This window comes from Aspergillus affinis (genome assembly GCF_023601865.1).
Source record: "Aspergillus affinis strain CMG 70 chromosome Unknown NODE_36_length_285616_cov_85_140891, whole genome shotgun sequence".
Taxonomy (NCBI): domain Eukaryota; kingdom Fungi; phylum Ascomycota; class Eurotiomycetes; order Eurotiales; family Aspergillaceae; genus Aspergillus; species Aspergillus affinis.
This window is the reverse complement of record NW_026515817.1, coordinates 164201-184592: the sequence shown is the minus strand read 5'-3', so window position 1 is coordinate 184592 and position 20392 is coordinate 164201. Positions and strand designations below refer to the sequence as shown.

The 20392-nt window shown below is 49.3% G+C and overlaps 1 protein-coding gene across 1 annotated transcript; it reads left to right on the top strand.

The window, feature by feature from the left end:
• Positions 1 to 370: 370 nt before the first annotated feature.
• nrps1 (nonribosomal peptide synthase Pes1) lies at positions 371 to 19566 on the top strand (the record flags this gene model as incomplete). The annotated part of the gene is made up of 8 exons (XM_053099690.1): positions 371 to 850; positions 914 to 1330; positions 1387 to 1689; positions 1738 to 13960; positions 14025 to 14404; positions 14461 to 15121; positions 15174 to 16789; positions 16849 to 19566. 8 exons carry the CDS (start codon positions 371 to 373, stop codon positions 19564 to 19566), a joined length of 18798 nt encoding a protein of 6265 aa, XP_052956591.1.
• Positions 19567 to 20392: the final 826 nt, after the last annotated feature.

Below are 20392 nucleotides of genomic sequence, written 5' to 3'. Positions count from 1 at the left end.
GGAAGGTGGATTCCATGAGCCACGGCATACTAGACTGGCCAATCCTCAGACCTGTGGCCAATATCCTGAACTCTAACTCTCGTCATTGGACCTCGCTGGCCTTCGTATTCGACTTATGGATAATGTCATTGTTTGTGAGCAGCTAGAGGCACTGCTACGAAGCCCCCCTTAGCGAGCTCGATTAGTCTATTTTTGTGAAATGGGATGAAAATTTTTAAGGAGGTCTGATGATGAAGTATCCACGGATCTTCGTCTCCAATTTAAAGCTAAGAACAGGTACAGAGTTGAGTACTGTCAACCGTGTCTGTTGTTTACTTCACACTCGTTTTTAGATTATTGCAGCTCTTCGGAGTATTACTCACAAGAAACCATGGCTCACCCTGCCCAATGCTGCCTCCCTAGGTTCAGCCCTTCCTCCCGTGGGCCCAAACGGCCTGTGTCGATGAAAGTCAAGACGGCTCCATCACAGAATCGGGAATTACTGGCTGCCTGGCGCCGGGAGGAAATCCACTCCCTTCTCCAAACCGCGTGGGCCCTCCTCCTCTACCGCTACATCGGATCCAAAGACGTTTGCTTCGGCTATCAATACCTTGATGGCCCTGACATAACAAATCCGTCGACCTTCAGTCTCACCATCAACGAAGATGACTCCCTTCGTGAGATTCAAAATAAAGTGGCAAGCAGAAGTGTTTTGCCTCAACAATATGGGGCAAACACGGAGTCTCATCTGGCCGATGATGGCTACACGCCATATAATACCGTTTTGATGATACGCATCTGCTATGATTCGTCGAATGGCACCGGAAACACTTTGCTACAGCCAGTTTTGGCTATGACGCTCCCGGATAAGGTGTGTTGATCAAGGAAAATGAAAGTTTATCTCTCCAAGGGCTATCTAACCCATCATTGCTAGACTCGGGTACGACTCCACGTGAAAATCCTGGAGAACGATATCAGCATGTTTCTGGAATCCTGGAATGATGAGGTTTCTACGGAACAAATGAAAAGCATCGCTAGTTACTTCGAGAGAACGATATCGCAAATCCTGTCGGGAGAGGACATTGCGGTGGAAGCGTTAAATCAGTTTTCGGCACAAGACTGGTCCCGAATTTGCCAATTTAACGCAGCGATTCCGGAAGAACACGATCGTTGTATTCACGAGAAAATTCAGGAACAGGCGCTCATTCGACCGGACAGCGAGGCTGTATGCGCTTGGGATGGGAGTTTCACGTACAGTGAATTGGACCTCTTGGCTTCCCGGCTTGCTGTTCATCTCCAAGCGCAGGGAGTTGGACCCGAAGTCCGCGTTGCTCTCTGTTTCGACAAATCCGTAAGTGGTGATATGGTATTCTTTGCTCTTTTTGTTGCTTATTTTATTCTACTTAGAAATGGTACGTTGTCGCAGTGTTGGGAGTTCTTAAAGCTGGAGGCGCCTTCGTGCCTCTTGATCCAACGCATCCAACATCCCGTCTGCAGTCTCTGGTCAGATCAGTACAAGCAAACATCTTGATATGCTCCAGAAACCGTGAAGGCAATCTAAAGGCCATTACGGAGAACATAATGCCATTGGATGATCAAAGTCTGAAGGAGCTTCCGGCTCTCTCTGAAGAGAAAGAGCTTTCAACAGAAGTGAAAGGCCACCATGCAGCCTATGTGATATTTACTTCAGGCTCTACTGGAGAGCCTAAGGTACGTGTCCAGTTATTTCAAGCGAACCCACGTGTCTAATCTCTGCAGGGTACTTTGGTTGAACATAAAGCATTTGCGTCTGGCGCAGCCGCTCACGCACCTCGACTTCGTATGTTCGACAAAGCAAGAGTATTGCAATTTGCTGCACATACTTTTGATGCGAGTCTTGTCGATATCTTGACTACATTGATCCAAGGCGGCTGTATCTGTGTGCCCAGTGAGGGGCAGCGATTGAACGAAATTACCCAAGTGATCAACGACATGCGTGTAAACCATGCTTCTTTGACGCCAACATTTGTTAATTTCGTCGACCAGTCAAAGGTACCAGGGTTGAAAACACTCGTTCTAGCCGGAGAGGCAATGTCTCAATCGCACTTGGACACATGGTCAAAGATTGAGCTTATCAATGCCTTTGGCCCGACTGAATGCTCCGTTGCAGTAGCCGTGAACAATAAGATGACGCGGCTCTCCGACTGCAGAGATATTGGTCTTCCCACTGGTGTTCGCCCCTGGATAGTGGACCCAGAGGACCATGACAAGCTTGTTCCCGTCGGTTGCGTGGGAGAGATGATTCTTGAAGGACCTACGCTTGCCCGAGGCTATATCAACAATCCCGAAAAAACCGCAGAAGTGTTTATTCACAATCCAGCTTGGGCGAAGAGTGAGGATGAAACCCACTCCGACCGACGATTCTACAAAACTGGTGACCTGGTAAGATATAACTCCGATGCTGGCTCGCTGACATATATAGGACGAAAAGACACTCAAATCAAGCTCCACGGACAGCGGATTGAACTGGGAGAGATTGAAGATAACCTGAATACCGACCCCGCCATTAAAAATTGCCTGGTTTTCCTTCCCAAGTCGGGATTTTACCAGGGCAAATTAGTGGCTGTGCTATCCTTGTCTACAGATGTAGACTCTCAGTCGGGATCGGATGAAGTGCCTCTAAGGATTCTCGAACATTCAAAGAAAATGGCAGCTGTTACCGATATTCGTCACCGCTTGTCATCAAGATTACCGACATACATGATCCCCAGTGGGTGGCTATGTGTCGAGTCCCTGCCTCAGCTTGCATCTCGTAAGCTTGATCGAAAAGCCACCGCAAGCTGGGTCGCGGGCATGGAAGAAGACCCGGATCGTGACCTAGCGAAACTTGGCGACTCCTCGACCCAAGAGGTCATCCGATCCACAAATGTGACGGAAGATCGACTGGCTTCCATCTGGAGCCGCATCCTCAACATACCTAAAAACCACATCAGTCTCGACGAAAGTTTCTTGAGTCTCGGCGGAGACTCCATCGCTGCGATTACTTGCATGGGATCTTGCAAGAAGCAGGGTCTTGGAGTTACAGTTCAACAAGTGCTCCAAAGCAAATCCATTCGGGCTTTGGCAACACACGTCACTGAGATCAGCCAGCCTACTGTGTATGAGGAGACGATCGAAGAGCCATTTGGGCTTTCGCCAATCCAAAAACTCCATTTCAAGGTGCGGAAGGAGGGTCAGGGGTACTTCAACCAAGGTGTTCTTACCCGCCTGAACCGGCCCATCAGCGATGACGAACTTTGCCGTGCAATTGAAACCCTCGTCAAACGACATTCTATGCTCCGTTCACGATTTACGGACATGGGTCCTGAGGCCGGAGTGCGACAGCACATCACCGAAGATATTGTTGGGTCTTACCGCTTCCGATCGCACAGCGAGACCAGCGAACATGAGATTCAACATGCCATTTCGAATAGCCAGTCTTGTATCAATGCATTCGCCGGTCCAATGATGGCAGCTGATATCTTCCGTGTCAGTGGCAGGGAAAATGTTCTCTCGATGACTGCTCATCATTTGGTGGTTGATATCGTTTCGTGGAGGATTATCTTGGAGGATTTGGAGGAGCTTTTGCTTAACCCAAGCGAAGATCTGTCCCAGAGTGGCTCCCTTCCATTCCAAACCTGGTCTCAATTACAGGAGGCGCAAATCAAGGAGGTCGAAACCGCGGACAAGGCTGAACTAGACAAAGTTCCCGCCCCTGATTTTGCTTACTGGGGACTGGAGGATCACCAAACCACGTACGGAGATGTGGACTGCGAGACCTTCGAGATGAGTCCAGAGGACACGCACGCCCTTCTTATGGAGTGTCATAGAAGCCTCGGAACCGAACCAATTGACATATTCCTGGCGTCACTTCTCTACGGATTCCGACAAGCGTTTACTGATCGATCGCTGCCTGTGATCTACAACGAAGGCCACGGAAGAGAAGTTTGGGATCCCACGATAGACATTTCGCGTACCGTCGGCTGGTTTACCATTCTGCAGCCCATGTTAATTTCGAATACTGCTTTGGATGACCCTGTCGACGCAGTCATCCAGGTGAAAGATCTCCGCCGCCAAGTTTCAGACAATGGACGGCAAGACTTCACACGCCGCGTCCTCGCAGGGGGTCCACAAAAGTGCGGCCACCATGGGCCTATGGAGATCTCGTTCAACTATGTCGGTCAGCATCGAGACCTGCAGCGGAACGATGGTCTATTCCAGCTCATGAACCAGATGGCTGGAGAGACTGGCCGGGGTGGAGGTGCTGCTGATTTCGGTGAAGAGACTCCTCGTTTTGCGCTCTTCGAGACATCAGCACTTGCCGTTCATGGAAGGTTGCGCTTCAGTTTCTCCTTCAACAGGTACATGAAACATCAGGAATTAATTCGGAACTGGGTCGCTTCCTGCCATGATACCCTAAAATACCTCGGAAACAAACTGCAGTCCCTAGAGCCAAGACCTACACTAAGCAGCTTTCCACTACTGTCACTCAACTACGGAGAGCTGGAGACAATCCTCTCGAAAAAGCTCCCCAGTATTGGAATACACTCTCCCGACCTAGTGGAGGATATCTACCCATGCTCGCGCATGCAGGAGGCTATACTGCTCAGTCGCTCTCGTGATGATGGTCTCTACGCTGTTCATGATACTGTGGAAGTGAAATGCTGGGAGGGTAAACCAGATGCTAATCGTCTGAGTCTCGCATGGCAAAAGGTGATTTCTAGACACCCAATGCTACGAACTATCTTCGTGGAGAATTTCACCAGCCAGAACTTGTTCTGTCAAGTCGTTCTCAAGACATTCGATGCCCGTCCTAGTTTCGTGAGGTGCTTGAGCGATGGTGATGTGCTAGCAACTCTGGACCGACAACAGCCGATGAATTATCATGAGCACCGACCATCCCACAGGCTTACTATCTGCGAAACAGCAAATGGTAGGTTATTTTGCAGAATTGAGATGAGTCATACCTCGATGGATGGTTCCTCCATTTCCCTGATCCTTCGAGACCTGCAGTTGGCATACAGCGAAAAACTTGATGATCACACGCCAAAGTTCAAAAATTTCATCGACTACCTCCAAAATACTCCTCAGCAGGACACCATCGACTATTGGTGCTCGTATCTGTCAAAGTTCAAGCCTTGCCACTTGCCCGTGCTCACCGATGGTGTCTCTGCTCCTAAGCAGCTCAAAACCATGCGGTTGAATTTTGAACCACTCGAAGAACTCCAAAGGGTCTGTGAACAAAATGGACTGACCTTATCGACTGCTTTTAGCACTGGTTGGGGTCTTACACTTAAGTCCTTCTGCAATACCGATGAAGTCTGCTTTAGCTACATGACATCCCTCAGAGATTTGCCTGTCGAAGACATCGAGTCGGTTGTTGGCCCCGCCATCAGCTTGCTAGCTTGTCGGATGAACGCCTCGGGTAGCACTCCACTGAAAGAGGCCTTGAATCAGGTCCAGAATGACTACATGGAGCAACTGCCTTACAAGCATGCCTCGCTCATCGATATTCAGCACGCTTTGAAGCTATCGGAGACTTTGTTCAACACTGGAATCTCTTTTAGGAAGCTCCCGAGCTTCAAGAATTCGCCCAGAGAAGCAATCGAGTTCGAAGAGCTTGGATCGATTTATGACCCAGCGGAATTTCCAGTTTTTATCAATGTTGAAGTCGCAGACGATGAAGTTCGTTTGGACTTGAATTACTGGACAACGGCCTTGTCGGATGGTCAAGCACAGAGTGTCGCTCGTACTTTCCTCAAGCACCTGGAAAACATCGTTTATTTCCAGGACAAGGAGATAAGTCTCTTGAACGGGATGAGTGATTGGGCCGAGAACCAAATCGCAAGGTGGAATGTTAGCGTTCCAGAGAGACTTGATCAGTCTATCCACGAAATCCTTGACGAGAAGGCCAAGCTGCAACCGAATGCTCTAGCACTTGTGGATGGAGAGGGCAGTCTTACATACACCAAGATCAATGAAATGTCTTCGATCCTAGCGACTTATTTGATCAAGCTTGGTGTGAGCGCTGGGGCCTTGGTTCCGATCGATTTTGCCAACTCGAGTTGGCAAATTGTCTCCGTGTTGGCGGTGCTTAAAGCAGGTGGACTCTGTGTCCCAATGAGTGGAGGTTGGATACAGAACACCGATCAATGGCTTATCGACAATGGAGTGCAAGTTGCTCTTGCAACTCCCACCAGGGCACATGTTCTCGAGGGTACTATCCCATATGTTATCCTTGTGGGAGCCTCTCTCTTCAAATATCTCCCAAGCTTGGACGGGGAGTTCCAGTTCTCTATGGACCCGTCAAATGAAGCCTATGTGGTTTCCACTTCGGGAGAAAGTTCGACGCCTCGACCTGTTGTCCTCACCCACCGGACTATCCTCGCGAGAGCAAAGGCCTTTGCTTCAGCGCTTGGCATAGATGAGAAGACACGGTACCTCCAATTTTCTGCATACACATCTGGCATGTTCATCGAGGAGATCTTTGGTGTACTTCTGCGCGGTGGATCTCTTTGTATTCCATCAGACAACTCTCGCGAGAACCTTTCAGCATCGATCAACGCATTGCACGTAAATTGCATTAGCCTAACTCCGTCACTCGCTTCCTACTTGCAACCATCGGATGTTCCAGAGGTTAAAACTCTGGCGTTGTTCGGAGAAGCTCCGCTAAAAAGGTTGACTGAAACCTGGTCTCCGAAAGTTCAGCTGCATACCTTCTACGGAACAGCCGAGAGCTCTTCAGTTTCCATCCACAAATCGATTACCGATGTTTCAATGAATGAGGTGCTGATTGGAGCAAGCAATGGTTGCTTGGCTTGGATTGTTGACCCCAGTGATCATGAGGCTCTGGTTCCTATAGGATGCACTGGTGAGCTCGTGCTAGAGGGACCTGTTGTTGCCGAAGGTTACTTGAATGAAGAGGAGAATTCAGCAGGAAACTTTATCGTGGATCCTCAATGGCTTATCGCTCTGCAACAGAGCGCCGGAAACTGCGACGACGAGACCCCTGACCAGGCAAAAGCGCCCCGGCTGATGTTCAAGACGGGGGATTTGGCTCGTTACAACTCGGACGGGTCGCTTGTTTTCATGGGAAGAAAGTCAAAGGAGATTGGATCACCGTCTCAGGCGCATATGTGGCAGATGGAACAGCACATCAACGCATTCTTTCCACCTGAGTACCGTTGCGTCGTGGATAAGCTCGAGGACGAGCAGGAATCTCCTAATTGCCCAGCTGTCTTCGTGCTTCCCATGAACGACAACGGTACCGTCCTTGAAGATAGCCTTGCATTGATTTCTGGAGCGTCTCCTCAGTTCCACGATATTGTCGCCAAGCTTCATACCCATCTCTCACAGTCTTTGCCTTCGAATCAGGTTCCGAACTTTTACTTCCCAGTTTCTCAAACACCCTTGAACCGAATCGGCAAACTTGATCGTCAATTACTGAGGATCGCTACGCAGAATATCTCCGATGAAGCTCGACTAGAATTCAATTTCAACAAATTCAATGAGTTTTGGCGAAGCACACTAGCCAACTCGGTGCTTAGCCAATTTCCATCGCCTTCCACTCGCTCACAGACTTCTGCTAGCAAAACCAGCCAGGCGAATGCATCTTGGTCACAGACTGCAAAATTCAACTCTGGGTCGAAGGCCACTATCCTCGCAGCATGGGCACTGACTGTCTACGGTTATACTTCTGAGGATGTTTGCTTTGGAGAATTGCTCCTGAATCAGGACAAGAGTGCGATAATAGTTCCTCGGCGGTTTATTGTCAACGAAGCAACCGTCATCGGGAATTTCCTGAATACTGCACAGCAATGTCTAATCGCAGCAGAGCCTTTCCAAAAAGGAGGACTTCGGCGAATCCGCAAACTCAACGGGGACACCGCGCGCGCATCCAACTTTAGAAACCTGGTTTTGGTTTTGAACAACTGTGGAGGACAACCGAGTTTCCAAGAGCACTTCAAAGATAGCTCAGCGCTGAACGATGCGTCTCATTCTTATCCTCTGGTACTGTGTATCACTGTTGGGGAAGAGGGTATTGAATGCAGCTATCGGTTTGATCAAGAGACAGTCTCTGCTGCCCAAGTCGATCGAATAATGGCTCGATTTGGGGATTATTTCAACGTCCTGAACTCGGAATCCAAGAAGCAAGACTCAATCAGTTCAATGGAGATCCATGATGAGCAAAATGCTTATTCCATCACCGCAGATATGGATTACTGGAAGGAATATCTGTCCGATGTTGAACCATGCATTTTCCATGCTCTGCCCTCAAGGACGCATCGGGATGGCTTCGGATCCACCGAACTGAATATTTCCTCTACATCCGATCTGCGTGCCTTCTGTCAAGATGCTAAAGTGGACACCAATGTATTCCTTCAAGTCGTTTGGGGCCTGGTTTTGAGATCTTTCACAGGCCTGCAGGATGTCTGCTTCGGGTACAGCACCACCCAACAGTCTGACTCTGCAATAGTTATGACTTGCAGGCTACGGCTTATGGACAATGTCAAGCTTGAAGAGGCTGTCCAGTCAAGACAGCAAGAATTCAAGCAGATGCTGCGTCATTCTCTCCCTTTGAGTGAGGTCCAGCAGGAACTCGCAATTGACGGCACCGCTCTTTTCAACACGGTCTTTAGCTCAAACGAAACAGGTTTGGTCTCCAATGGAACGTTCGACTCGGGTGATTACATGATTTCCATTCACGCAGCAGTCACAGGATTGGCGGGGAAGGTGCTCTTCACGTATCAAAAAAACGCGTTATCAGATGACAGCATCGCCAACATCGTTGATTGTTTCGGCCAAATTCTTGATTCTATGATCAGTCTTGGCAAAAATGGCGCCGTTGGTGAGGTTCAATTTTTCAACAATGCTTCGTGCCAGAAACTTCTTGAATGGAATTCCACACTGTCCGAGCGACCCGACAAATGTGCACACGAGATCATTGGTCAGCAAGCTCTAATGCGCCCATCAAAAATAGCTATCTGCTCTTGGGATGGGGATTTCAGCTACGCCGAGATTGATGACTTGTCCAACAGGCTTGCCAGCCACCTGAGAGGCCTGGGTGTCAAGCCTGAGGTATTTGTGGCAATGTGTTTTGAGAAGTCAGCCTGGGCTATCATAGCGCAACTGGCTGTCCACAAAGCAGGAGGAGCATTCGCGTCTATGGATCCTAGCCACCCGGAAAGCCGACTCAAGGGCTTGGTTAATGACATTGGTGCCAAGATTATCCTGTGCTCCTCCAAGTACCTGGACAAAGCCTCCAAGATTTGCGGCACGCCATTTGCCGTTTGCGAAGAAAGCATTAGGCAGCTTCCGAATCCCACCCCTCTTGATCCAGCCTTAAGCCCGACTGTCGACAATGCAGCATATGTTATCTTCACCTCTGGAACGACAGGAAAGCCGAAGGTGACAGTGCTTGAGCATGTTGGACTTGCCTTAGGCTGTACTGCATTCGCCAAGCCGCTGAACTTCAGCACAGACACTCGCGTGCTCCAATTTTCGAACTTCACCTTCGATATCAGCATCCTCGAGACAATTGTTGTCCTCATGGTTGGCGGCTGCATCTGTATGCCATCTGATGAGGAACGACTAAATGACCTGCCCGGAATGATACGGAGAACACAAGCCAACACCACATGTTGCACTCCATCCATCATCAACACATTAGATCCCAAGACTGTTCCTGGACTGACCACAATTGCTTGCGGTGGAGAGAAAATGATGGAAAGTCATATTGAACGCTGGGCGGACAGATGTGTCATCAATGCCTATGGGCCCTCGGAAGCAACTATCGTCGTCACATCGAGCATGAAGATCAACCAAGAGGGAAAGCGTCTCGATGTCGAGGGCAGTTCAATCGGTACTGCTATGTCGGGTAGAACGTGGATCGTTGACCCGCATAATCATCGCAAACTTGTCCCGGTCGGTGCCATCGGAGAGCTTGTCCTAGAAGGCTGCAACATTGCCCGAGGATATCTCAACAACGAGCAAAAGACGAAACAAGTTTTCATCCGTGATCCTGAATGGACCAAGCATGAGGGTTTGAAGAGTATTCTTGAGAGAAGGGATCGCATGTATCTCTCTGGAGACCTTGTTTATTACAGTCCCGATGGCTCGATCCAGTTCATCTCCCGCAAGGACACTCAGATCAAGCTTAATGGTGTCCGCATTGAAGTGGAAGAGATTGAGCAACAGTGTATCTCGTATCTGCCTCCAGATACCCAGGTGGCTGTTGACATCATCAATCCAAAGGAGAAGACGATGGCAAAGTGCCTGGGAGCCTTTTTCACCATCGAGGAACAAAATTTCGAGCCGAGCACAGCTTCCCAGCTCTTGTTGCCTATGACTGAGAAAATTACTGAGACTGTGAAAGCCCTTCAGGCCTCTTTGCGAGAATCTCTGCCATTGGCTATGATGCCGAAGCTTTTCTTTCCATTGCGACGCTTGCCCTTCTCTTCGACAGGCAAACTCGATCGCAAAGGTCTCCGTACGATAATTGAATCCATGTCCAAGGAACAATTTCAAAGTTATACCAGCATCAATGGGGGTACTAAGCAAGTTGCTCAAGGTGGAGTTGCCGGGGAACTTCAGGGTCTTTGGGAAAAGGCCCTTGGTCTTGCACCGGGCTCTGTTGGCGCCGAAGATAGCTTTTTCGGGCTTGGTGGTGACTCTTTCTCGGCCATGAAACTTGTTGGTGCTGCGCATTCTCGTGGAATCTCACTCACCGTGGCCGACATTTATGCCAACCCCATTCTGCTGGATATGGCAAAATGCTGTGGAATATCAGAAAAGGAGACAGTCGAGACTAATGTGCAGCCTTTCAGTCTGTTATCTGCTTCGGTTTCTCGCGAGGAGATCCTGGCGGACGTTTCTGATCAATCTTCTGTCCCGCAAAAGTTGATATCCGATATCTATCCCTGCAGTCCGGTGCAAGAGGGTCTTCTTACACTGTCTATCAAGCAACAGGGGGCATACATTGCCCAGCCTGTCTTTGAACTCGCCGAAGGTCTCGATATCGAGCAGTTCAAGGCGGCCTGGCAAGAGACCGTGAACCAACTGGATATCCTTCGAACGCGTATTGTCTACACAGACTCCATGGGTTTCATCCAAGCAGTGATCAAGAAAGAAACGATCTCTTGGTCCACTGCAGACACAGTTGAAGAAGTTCTAGATGGCACTTTTGGATTGTCGAACCACAACGGAGGCCAGCTGGCCAGTTATGCAATTGTTCAACCTCAGGCCTCCTCGACACGCTACTTTGTGTGGACCATTCATCACGCACTTTATGATGGATGGAGCGTGCCGCTGATTCTTCGAAAAGTAGAGGAGGTCTATTCAAAGGCGTCGAGCAAGACGACAACGCTCCCTTACAAGAACTTCATCAGCTATCTTGAGGATAGAGACATGTCTAAGTCGGATGAGTTCTGGAAATCTCAACTTTCAAATCTCTCTTGCTCTCCGTTCCCGCAAAACAAGTCAACTTCACCAGATGCTGTGCGGGTGGGTAACCGACACCACAGCAACATTGGAATCTCCCGATCCCAAAACCTTTTGGGATTGACGCTCCCTGAGATCATTCGTGCTGCCTGGGCCATTGTGGTATCTGTTCACACTAGCTCCGACGATGTCTGCTTTGGTGAGACTTTAATGGGCAGAAACATTAGCTTTGCAGGCGTTACAGATATTGCCGGACCCGTTCTTACTACAGTGCCAACGCGTGTTCAAGTCGATACCGATACTTCGATCACTCAATACCTGCAGAGGGTTCGCGAATTGACCACCGTGACCATTCCGCATCAGCATTCCGGACTGCAGCGCATTCGCAAGCTCAGTAGTGATGCGTCGGTCGCTTGCGACTTTCAGAATCTTCTGGTAATTCAATCAGAGGAAGGAGCTCTTGACAGCTCTATCTGGGCTTCTGGAAATGGACAAACCAGCGGAGACTTCTTTACCCATCCACTCACTGTTGAGTGCAAGATCAATGAATCTGGTCTGGATATAACACTTCATCATGACGAGGTTGTCCTGGACAGCTGGCTGGCTGAAAGGCTTATTCACCAATTCAGTTACGTTCTCGAGCAGTTGCTTGCGGTTTCCAACGATGATACTCGCAAAGTTGGTGACCTTGAGCTGCTCAGCGCCTTTGACAAAAAAGATATCTCTCTATGGAATCAGAGAGACGTCCCTGCCGTTGAAAGATGTGTCCACGACATCATCAAAGAAAATTGCTCAGCCCAACCGAAAGCCAAGGCCGTTCACGCTTGGGACGGTGAGCTTTCCTACAAGGAACTGCATGATCTTGCGTCCTCGTTTGCGAACTACCTTAGCTCTCGTGGAGTTGGACCGGAGACGTTGGTGCCTATCTGCATGGACAAATCCCTTTGGGTTATTGTTTCTATCCTTGGTGTTCTCATTGCTGGTGGAGCCTATGTCCCATTGGACCCATCTCACCCGACGTCAAGACACAGTGAAATCATTGAAGAAGTCCACGCCCGTGTCATCCTCTGCTCTCCTCAATACCGCAAGCGCTACGCAGGTCTCGTTAAGACTATCATACCTGTTAGCAAGGAGACAATAAGAGCCTATGGTGCCTTGACAACTGAGACGCAAAGCCCTCAAACAGCTCAGCCATCAAATATGGCCGTTTCAATTTTCACGTCTGGCAGTACAGGTCGACCCAAGGGAATCATTCTTGATCATCGGGCGCTTGCCAGTAGCGGCCTGGCTTTTGGCCCTGTGGTGGAAATGAATCAAAATTCCCGATCCTTCCAGTTTGCGTCTCTTGCATTTGATGCGGCAATCATGGAAACCCTCGTGACTTTGATGCATGGTGGTTGTATATGCATCCCCAGCGAAGAGGAGCGTTTGAACGATGTTGTCGGCGCCATTCAGCGTATGGGCGTGAACTGGACTTTCTTGACTCCTTCTATCGCTAGTATCATCGAACCTTCAACGGTCCCAACGCTGGAGGTCCTTGTATGCGGTGGAGAAAAACTATCACGAGAAGTGATAAACAAATGGGCTCACTGTATCAAACTCATGAATGGATACGGTCCGACAGAAACCACCATTTTCGCTGTGATCAACCCTGAGGTTTCTCCCAACACGGATGCCGCTTGCATTGGCAACGGTATCCCCTGCACTCTAACTTGGATTGTGGATCCTGAGAACCATGATCGACTCTCTCCCTTAGGTACCATTGGCGAGTTGGCGCTGGAGGGTCCTGCACTTGCAAGAGAATATCTCCGAAACCCCGAAAAGACAACAGAGGCCTTTGTCACAGAACCAGCTTGGATGAAGAGCTTTGCGAACTCGCTGCCGTCGCCTCGGAGAATCTACAAAACTGGTGATCTTGTCAAATACAATCCAGATGGATCAATTTTGTGCATTGGTCGCAAAGATCACCAAGTCAAGCTTCACGGGCAGCGCATGGAACTTGGAGAGATTGAACATCGCCTGCATGAGGACCCGCGAATTCGTCACGCCATCGTGATTATGCCCGGGAAGGGACTCCTTCGGCAGAGACTGGTCACTATCATGTCCATGGAATCACTCAATGTCGACAAGAGCATTATGTCGGATGAGACATGCGAACTTGTCAACCAGACTACTATGGAGCGTGTCTTACCTGAACTTGTTGACATTCAAAAGAACCTCGAGACGCAGCTACCCATATACATGGTTCCTCAGACGTGGGCCGTGATCAAGAAACTGCCAATGCTTGTTTCCGGAAAGCTAGACAGAAAACGGATTACAAGCTGGATTGAGAATATTGACGAGCGCACCTATGGCCGGATTATGCAAGATTACGACGACATCAAGCGAGGTGATGTTGAACCCGAAGAGGAAGAAGAAGAAGAAGACCAGGGAGCCTTCCTGAATGCTCTCCGTGATATTTTCAGCCAGGTGCTTAACATTCCTTCTCACAAGGTCGATCTCAACCGTTCCTTCGTCAGTCTAGGTGAGCAATACTCCTTACACATATACCAACCTGCAAAACGATATGAACTAACATGATTATACAGGTGGAGACAGTATTACGGGAATGGCCGTCGTTTCCAAGGCTCGTAAGCAAGGAATTGAAGTCACATTGCACAGTGTGCTTCAGAGCAAGTCTATAACCGAGCTTGCTGCTGCATCTGGTGTGAAGACAAACACCATCCAGCGCAAGGAGAAGTCCGGTGAATTGTTCGACCTGTCTCCTATTCAAACGCTGTATTTCGAATCGGCCACTGCGTTTGATGGTAATGCTCGCTTCAACCAGAGCATGACGGTTCGCATCACCCAAAGGATCAAGCCTGAAAACTTGGAGCAAGCGATCAAAGCAATTATCGAACGTCATTCCATGTTCAGGGCCCGCTTCATCAAGTCGCGGGGAGGAAAGTGGCAGCAGAAGATCAAAGATGTCAGTGGATTCCACCCAATTTGTGCAGCGAAGCAAAGACTAACCTACGCTTACAGGATGTTGACAGTTCCTACCGGTTCCGCATTCACGCGGTCAATACTCCGAAGACAGTGCTCCCCATTATCGGAGAAAGCCAGCAGAGCCTAGATATTGAAAATGGACCAATCTTTGCTGCCGATCTGTTTGAGGTTCAAGGTCACCAGCAGATCTTGTTTCTTACAGCCAATCATCTGTGTGTGGACATGGTCTCATGGCGCATTGTTCTGCAGGACATAGAAGAGTTCCTCGAATCTGGGTCTCTTTCTTCTGAAAAGGCACTCTCATTCCAAAGCTGGTGTGAAGTGCAAATGGAGACCAGCAAGACTGAAGTCCGCAGTATTGAGCTTCCTTTCGAGGTTGAGACGCCCAACCTCAGATACTGGGGGATGGAGAATGCAGAAAACGTATACGGCAATGTCAAGATGGAGTCTTTCACGTTGAGTGAAGATGAGACTGCATTCGTCCTAGAGCATGGTCAACACATTCTCCGGGCTGAGGCCATTGATGTTGTGCTTGCTACTGTCATCCATGCCTTCCGTCAAGTTTTTGTTGATCGAGATATCCCGACGATTTACAATGAAGGCCATGGCCGCGACGTGGAAGACTCTAGTGTCGACCTTTCGAGGACAGTCGGTTGGTTCACAACTATCTGCCCCCTGCGCGTCAACAAGGGCTCAGGTAATTATAATTTGGACTCCCCTGATATGAGCTGGTGCTAACATTGGAATAGACATCATGGAGACCTTGAAATATGTCAAGGACACAAGACGCCAGGTCACCACTGATGGCCAAGCTTATTTCGCGCAGAATATGCTTCACCAGACTGGCGCTACGGAGTTCCCCGTTCCGTTCGAGATCATTTTCAATTATCTCGGTCAGCTTCAGCAGCTGGAACGCGACGACTCCCTGTTCCAGCTTTTCGGCACTACGTTCGACAGTGAGAGACTCGAAGTGGCGGGAGACATGGGTCAGAAAACGCCTCGGTTTGCCCTTCTGGAAGTGTCAGCAATCATTGTCAAGGAAAAGCTTCATGTCTCTTTCAACTACAACCGACAGATGAAGCATGAAAGCCAGATTCTGGAGTGGATGACTGAGTGCAAGAGAATCCTCGAAGAAGACTTCCTCTATTACAAAGATCGCGTCCCCGAGCCCACCCTCACCGATTACCCCTTGCTCAATATGACATACGATGGGCTACGAAGCCTGGTCAAAGGCACTATCCCGAGCGTCGGAATGAGCTGGGATGAGGTCGAAGACGTCTACCCTTGCTCTCCTGTTCAGGAAGGCATTCTGCTCAGTCAACTCCGTGATCCGCAGAAATACATGTTCCATGTAGTCTTCGAGGTTCGTCCTTATGACCAGAGGAACAAGGTCGACCCGGCCCAGCTTCGAAAGGCTTGGATGATGGTGGTCAATCGTCACCAGGTTCTGAGAACCTTGTTTGTTGACAGCAACTCCAAGGGCGGTTCTTTCGATCAACTTGTCATCAAATCGGTTGGGGATGAGATTGTTGAATTCCAATGTGAGGATGATGTAGCACTCAAGACAATTGATAACATCAAACTGCGCGATATCAACGATAAGAGATCTTCGAAACTACCTCAACAGCTCACAATCTGCCAAACAACCTCCGGTCGTGTCTTCATGAAGCTCGAGATGAACCATGCCATCATTGATGGTGGATCCGTTGCTATCATCTTGAGAGATCTTGCATTGGCATATAACAACATTCTCGCCTCAGCATCAGGACCACGTTTCAGCGAGTACATCAAGTACGCACGAAAGCAAGACCAAAAAGAAGCGTTGACTTACTGGATGAAATACCTGTCTGGAGTGCGACCTTGCCATCTGTCGGTTTCCGCCGAGACAAAAGACGACCGTCAACTAGGCTCTCTGATGATGGATTTCAACCGCTTCCCTGAGCTACAGCAATTCTGCGAGAAACACTCTGTCACCCTCGCAAGCCTGACCATGACTGCCTGGGCGATTGTTCTCCGGAAGTTCACAAGATCCAATGATGTCTCGTTCGGATACCCATCTGCTGGTCGCGATTCACCGGTTCCTGGAATCCAAGACGCGGTTGGAATTTTCATCAACATGTTGTGCTGCCGAGTCAACTTTGCGGTCAACCACACCCTTCTTGACGTCTCGAAGATGGTCCAGGAAAACCACATCAAGAGCATCCCACATCAAAACTGTTCACTTGCGAAGATCCAGCATGAACTTGGTCGTCAAGGTCAAGCGCTTTTCAACACGACCATCTCTATTCAGAATCACTCTGAGTCCAAGGTTGTCAAAAAGGATATGATCTCTTTTGACACTCAGTATGCGTTCGATCCAACTGAGGTAAGATTCCCCCATCTTTCAAACTAAGATAATTGGACCAGAAACTGACTGTTATCTAGTACCCTGTGACAGTGAATGTTGAGACTGCCAGGGGTCACGAGGGCATCTTGCTCAGATTCTGGACAGACGCTGTGTCCGAAAATCGAGCAAAGGACCTGACCGATTCCATTGCTAAAGTGTTCACCTGCTTCGTTGAGGAGCCATCCCGCCTGGTTTCTGAGCTGGCTCTCGCCGGTGAGCCATTGCACATTCATGACCATCCCCCGGGGGGTCCTGCTCTGTCGGACTTGCAACTACTTGATCACGATTATCTTCAGAAGTTGATTGATCAGCGGGTAAATGAGGCCATTAGCCAGATGATCAAGACAGGCAAGCTTGTTCTCGCCCAACCTGATGGCCAGGATAAGAACCAGTCCGACGAGTATCAGCTCAAAGGCTTGGATTCTCCCTTCCAAGCGGATGACGCCCGGAAAATGGCTCTCTCGGACTCCGTCCCGACTCTAATGGGCGACAAGGAAACAAGCGAGCTTGAGGGTCGCCTTCGCAAGCTCTGGAACACAGCCCTCGGGCGGTCCGAAACCGCCGTCAAGCACCAGGACAGCTTTTTTAAGCTTGGTGGCGATAGTATAACAGCCATGAAAATGGTCGGAGTTGCCCGCGAGGAGGGATTGGTTTTGACTGTGGCCGATGTCTTCAACAATCCCGTATTCGGAGATATGCTGGCAATTGTCAGCGAAAGAGCCAGTCCGGCTTCTTCAAGCACTAGCACACCACCCATGACGCCTGAAAACGAGAGAGCTATCGAGACTCCGTTCATTCTCTCTAGACCTGACACGCCAAACGAGCTCACGGTCCTGAGATCATCAGAGGTCGATTCCGCCTCCCTTCGAGCGGGGATCAGTCCCAAAATTGGCGTCTTCCGAGGGGGTATCGCGGACGTTCTGCCGGTGACAGACTTCCAGGCCCTTTCCTTGACTGCGAGTCTATTCAAATCAAGGTGGATGCTGAATTACTTCTTCCTTGATGGCCAAGGTCCACTGGATATCCGAAGACTCAGAGAAAGTTTCCTGCGTGCTGTCGATGCGTTCGACATACTGCGCACGGTTTTCGTGTGTTTCCATGGCCAGTTCTTCCAGGTCATCTTGCGCAAGGTCCGGCCGGAAATCATCGTATGCGAAACCGACAAGAGCTTGGATGATTATACCGAGTCCCTGCAGCAGCAAGACCGCGCGCAGATTCCCCGTCAAGGGGAGCAGTATGTGCAGTTCTACATTGTGAAGAAGAAGATGAGTGACCAGCACCGCATTCTGATTCGCATGCACCATGCCCAATTTGATGGTGTATGCCTTCCGAGAATTATGTCTGCCATTAAAATGGGATATGAAGGTAGCCCTATTCCTCCCACCCCATCCTACTCGAACTACATGCGGGTTCTTCCTGTGTCGATCACTCCGGAACACTATCAACACTGGAGGACACTTCTCAAGGGATCCCAAATGACAGAGGTCATCCGACGTGAAGCTCCCAACAACTTCCAGCATATTGGCGGCTTCACCGAGCAAAAGAAAACCATCCACTTCCCGCCAACGGTCCTTGAGAATGTCACCATCGCAACTGTCATGCAATCCGCATGGGCCATGACACTGGCCAAGCTCTCCGCCCATGCAGACATCGTCTTTGGTCTTACCATCAGCGGCAGGAATGCCACCATTCCGGGCATCGAAGCCACTGTCGGACCTTGTCTCAACATGATCCCCGTCCGAGTCAAGTTTGGCGAGCACTGGACTGGCCTGGATCTTTTCCGCTACCTCCAGGACCAGCAGGTCGCCAACATGCCCTACGAGTCCCTGGGCTTCCGGGAGATCATCCGGCACTGCACCGACTGGTCTGACTCCACCTACTTCACGACCTCTGTTTTCCACCAGAACGTCGAATACGAGGGCCAGATGCAGCTGGACGACAACCACTACCGCATGGGCGGCGTTGGCGTCATTGACAATTTCAACGACCTCACCCTCTTCTCCAAAGGCTTCCCCAACGAGCAGACGCTCGACATTTCCCTCGGATATTCTGTCAAGGGTCCCATACAAGCCCCCTTCGCCACTCAAGTCCTGGAAATGGTCTGCGAGACAGTGCAAAGTCTCATCGCCAACCCTAACATCCCCCTCCCCTCCCCTTCCACTCTCCGCTCCCTCTCCTGCCAAGTTGTCAACGACCTGCCCCGTCCCTCCGACGAACACTTCCTCTCCTCCCACCTCAACACCCGCAGCATCTCCGAGATCCTCGTGCATTCAGACCTCCTCACTCAGACCTGGCATCAAGTCCTCTCTTCCAACAGCAACAACGTGCCTCGAACCGGACGCACAGAGAGAGACCAAACCCGCTACCAGCTCAACTCCTCCTTCTTCGAACTCGGCGGTGACATCCTCAGCATGGCGCAGGTCGTCTGGTTGCTCGAGCAAGAGGGTCACCAGGTCCGACTGGAAGATCTCCTCGAGCATCCGACTTTCCTCGGCCAATTGGCTGTTCTGGCTCTCCATCACAACAACAACACAGACAGACACGACGAAGATGCTCTGAGGAATGACAGCAACAACAATGTCACCGCTCCGTCAACTGAGCTTATCACGTCCTCGCCTCCCCCTGGCACAGCATCGGGGTCTGAGTCCTCCAAGGCGTTGGCCAAGAAGGGATCGTGGAATCCACTCGGCAGGGCTTTTACTTTGGCTCGAAGATTCACGAGGTGGGGTTCGGGGTCTGTGTCGTCGAAGAATTAAGATCGCCTCCATTGCTCAACGCTTTCGTCCGCTCTGTTTGGGTTTTTATTATTGTCTATCTTTTGGTTTGGTTTTGGTCTTTCTGTTTGGATTTGACCTTTGAAAATTGATTTACTTGCGTATATATATGCATGCTTATTGATCGGTTTCTTATGTTTTGTCCTGGTTTGTCTTGATTTGGTTTGATATGACAGCGTCCTGCCTTCTTGGTTTCCTATGTTCGTATAATATCTGTGACCACGCACATTCGCCTGTCATTTATGGTTTACTTTGTTTTGTCGTTTGCTAGAATCGATTTGTCTTTGTATATTCTTTCGATAGATTCCATATTTATATTATATCTGTTCTTGTTCATTAATTTCCATCGGTATTTGCCTTGAGGACCCTAAGTTCGATCGATTAATGCATGGATGCTATAAACTAAATTATAAGTCTGATTTGGATCATTTGCGATTCCAGCATGTAAGAATCAAACATTTGTGTTGTATATCTTATCTTTCAAAAGGTTCCATTCATCCAAGCATTGTATTCATCATCTTGATTAAACTTTTTTGTAACAAAAAATCAAAACATAATTATCGCTGATGGTGGTATCTCAAAGACATAGTTAGTCTCGCTCTCTTTCTTTCTCACTCTCTTTCCTCTTTTTCATGAGCATTATATGGGTGATAGAACGACCTTTTTCTTGATGTATTTTTTCTTTCCTCCATTTCATTCCGGTGTCAAATAAGTGAAGACGGGAAAACTCTAGTCAACCTCGCTGACTACACTTCACCAATACCTAACAAATTATATGTAGATTAAAGAAAAGAAAAAGAAAAGGCAA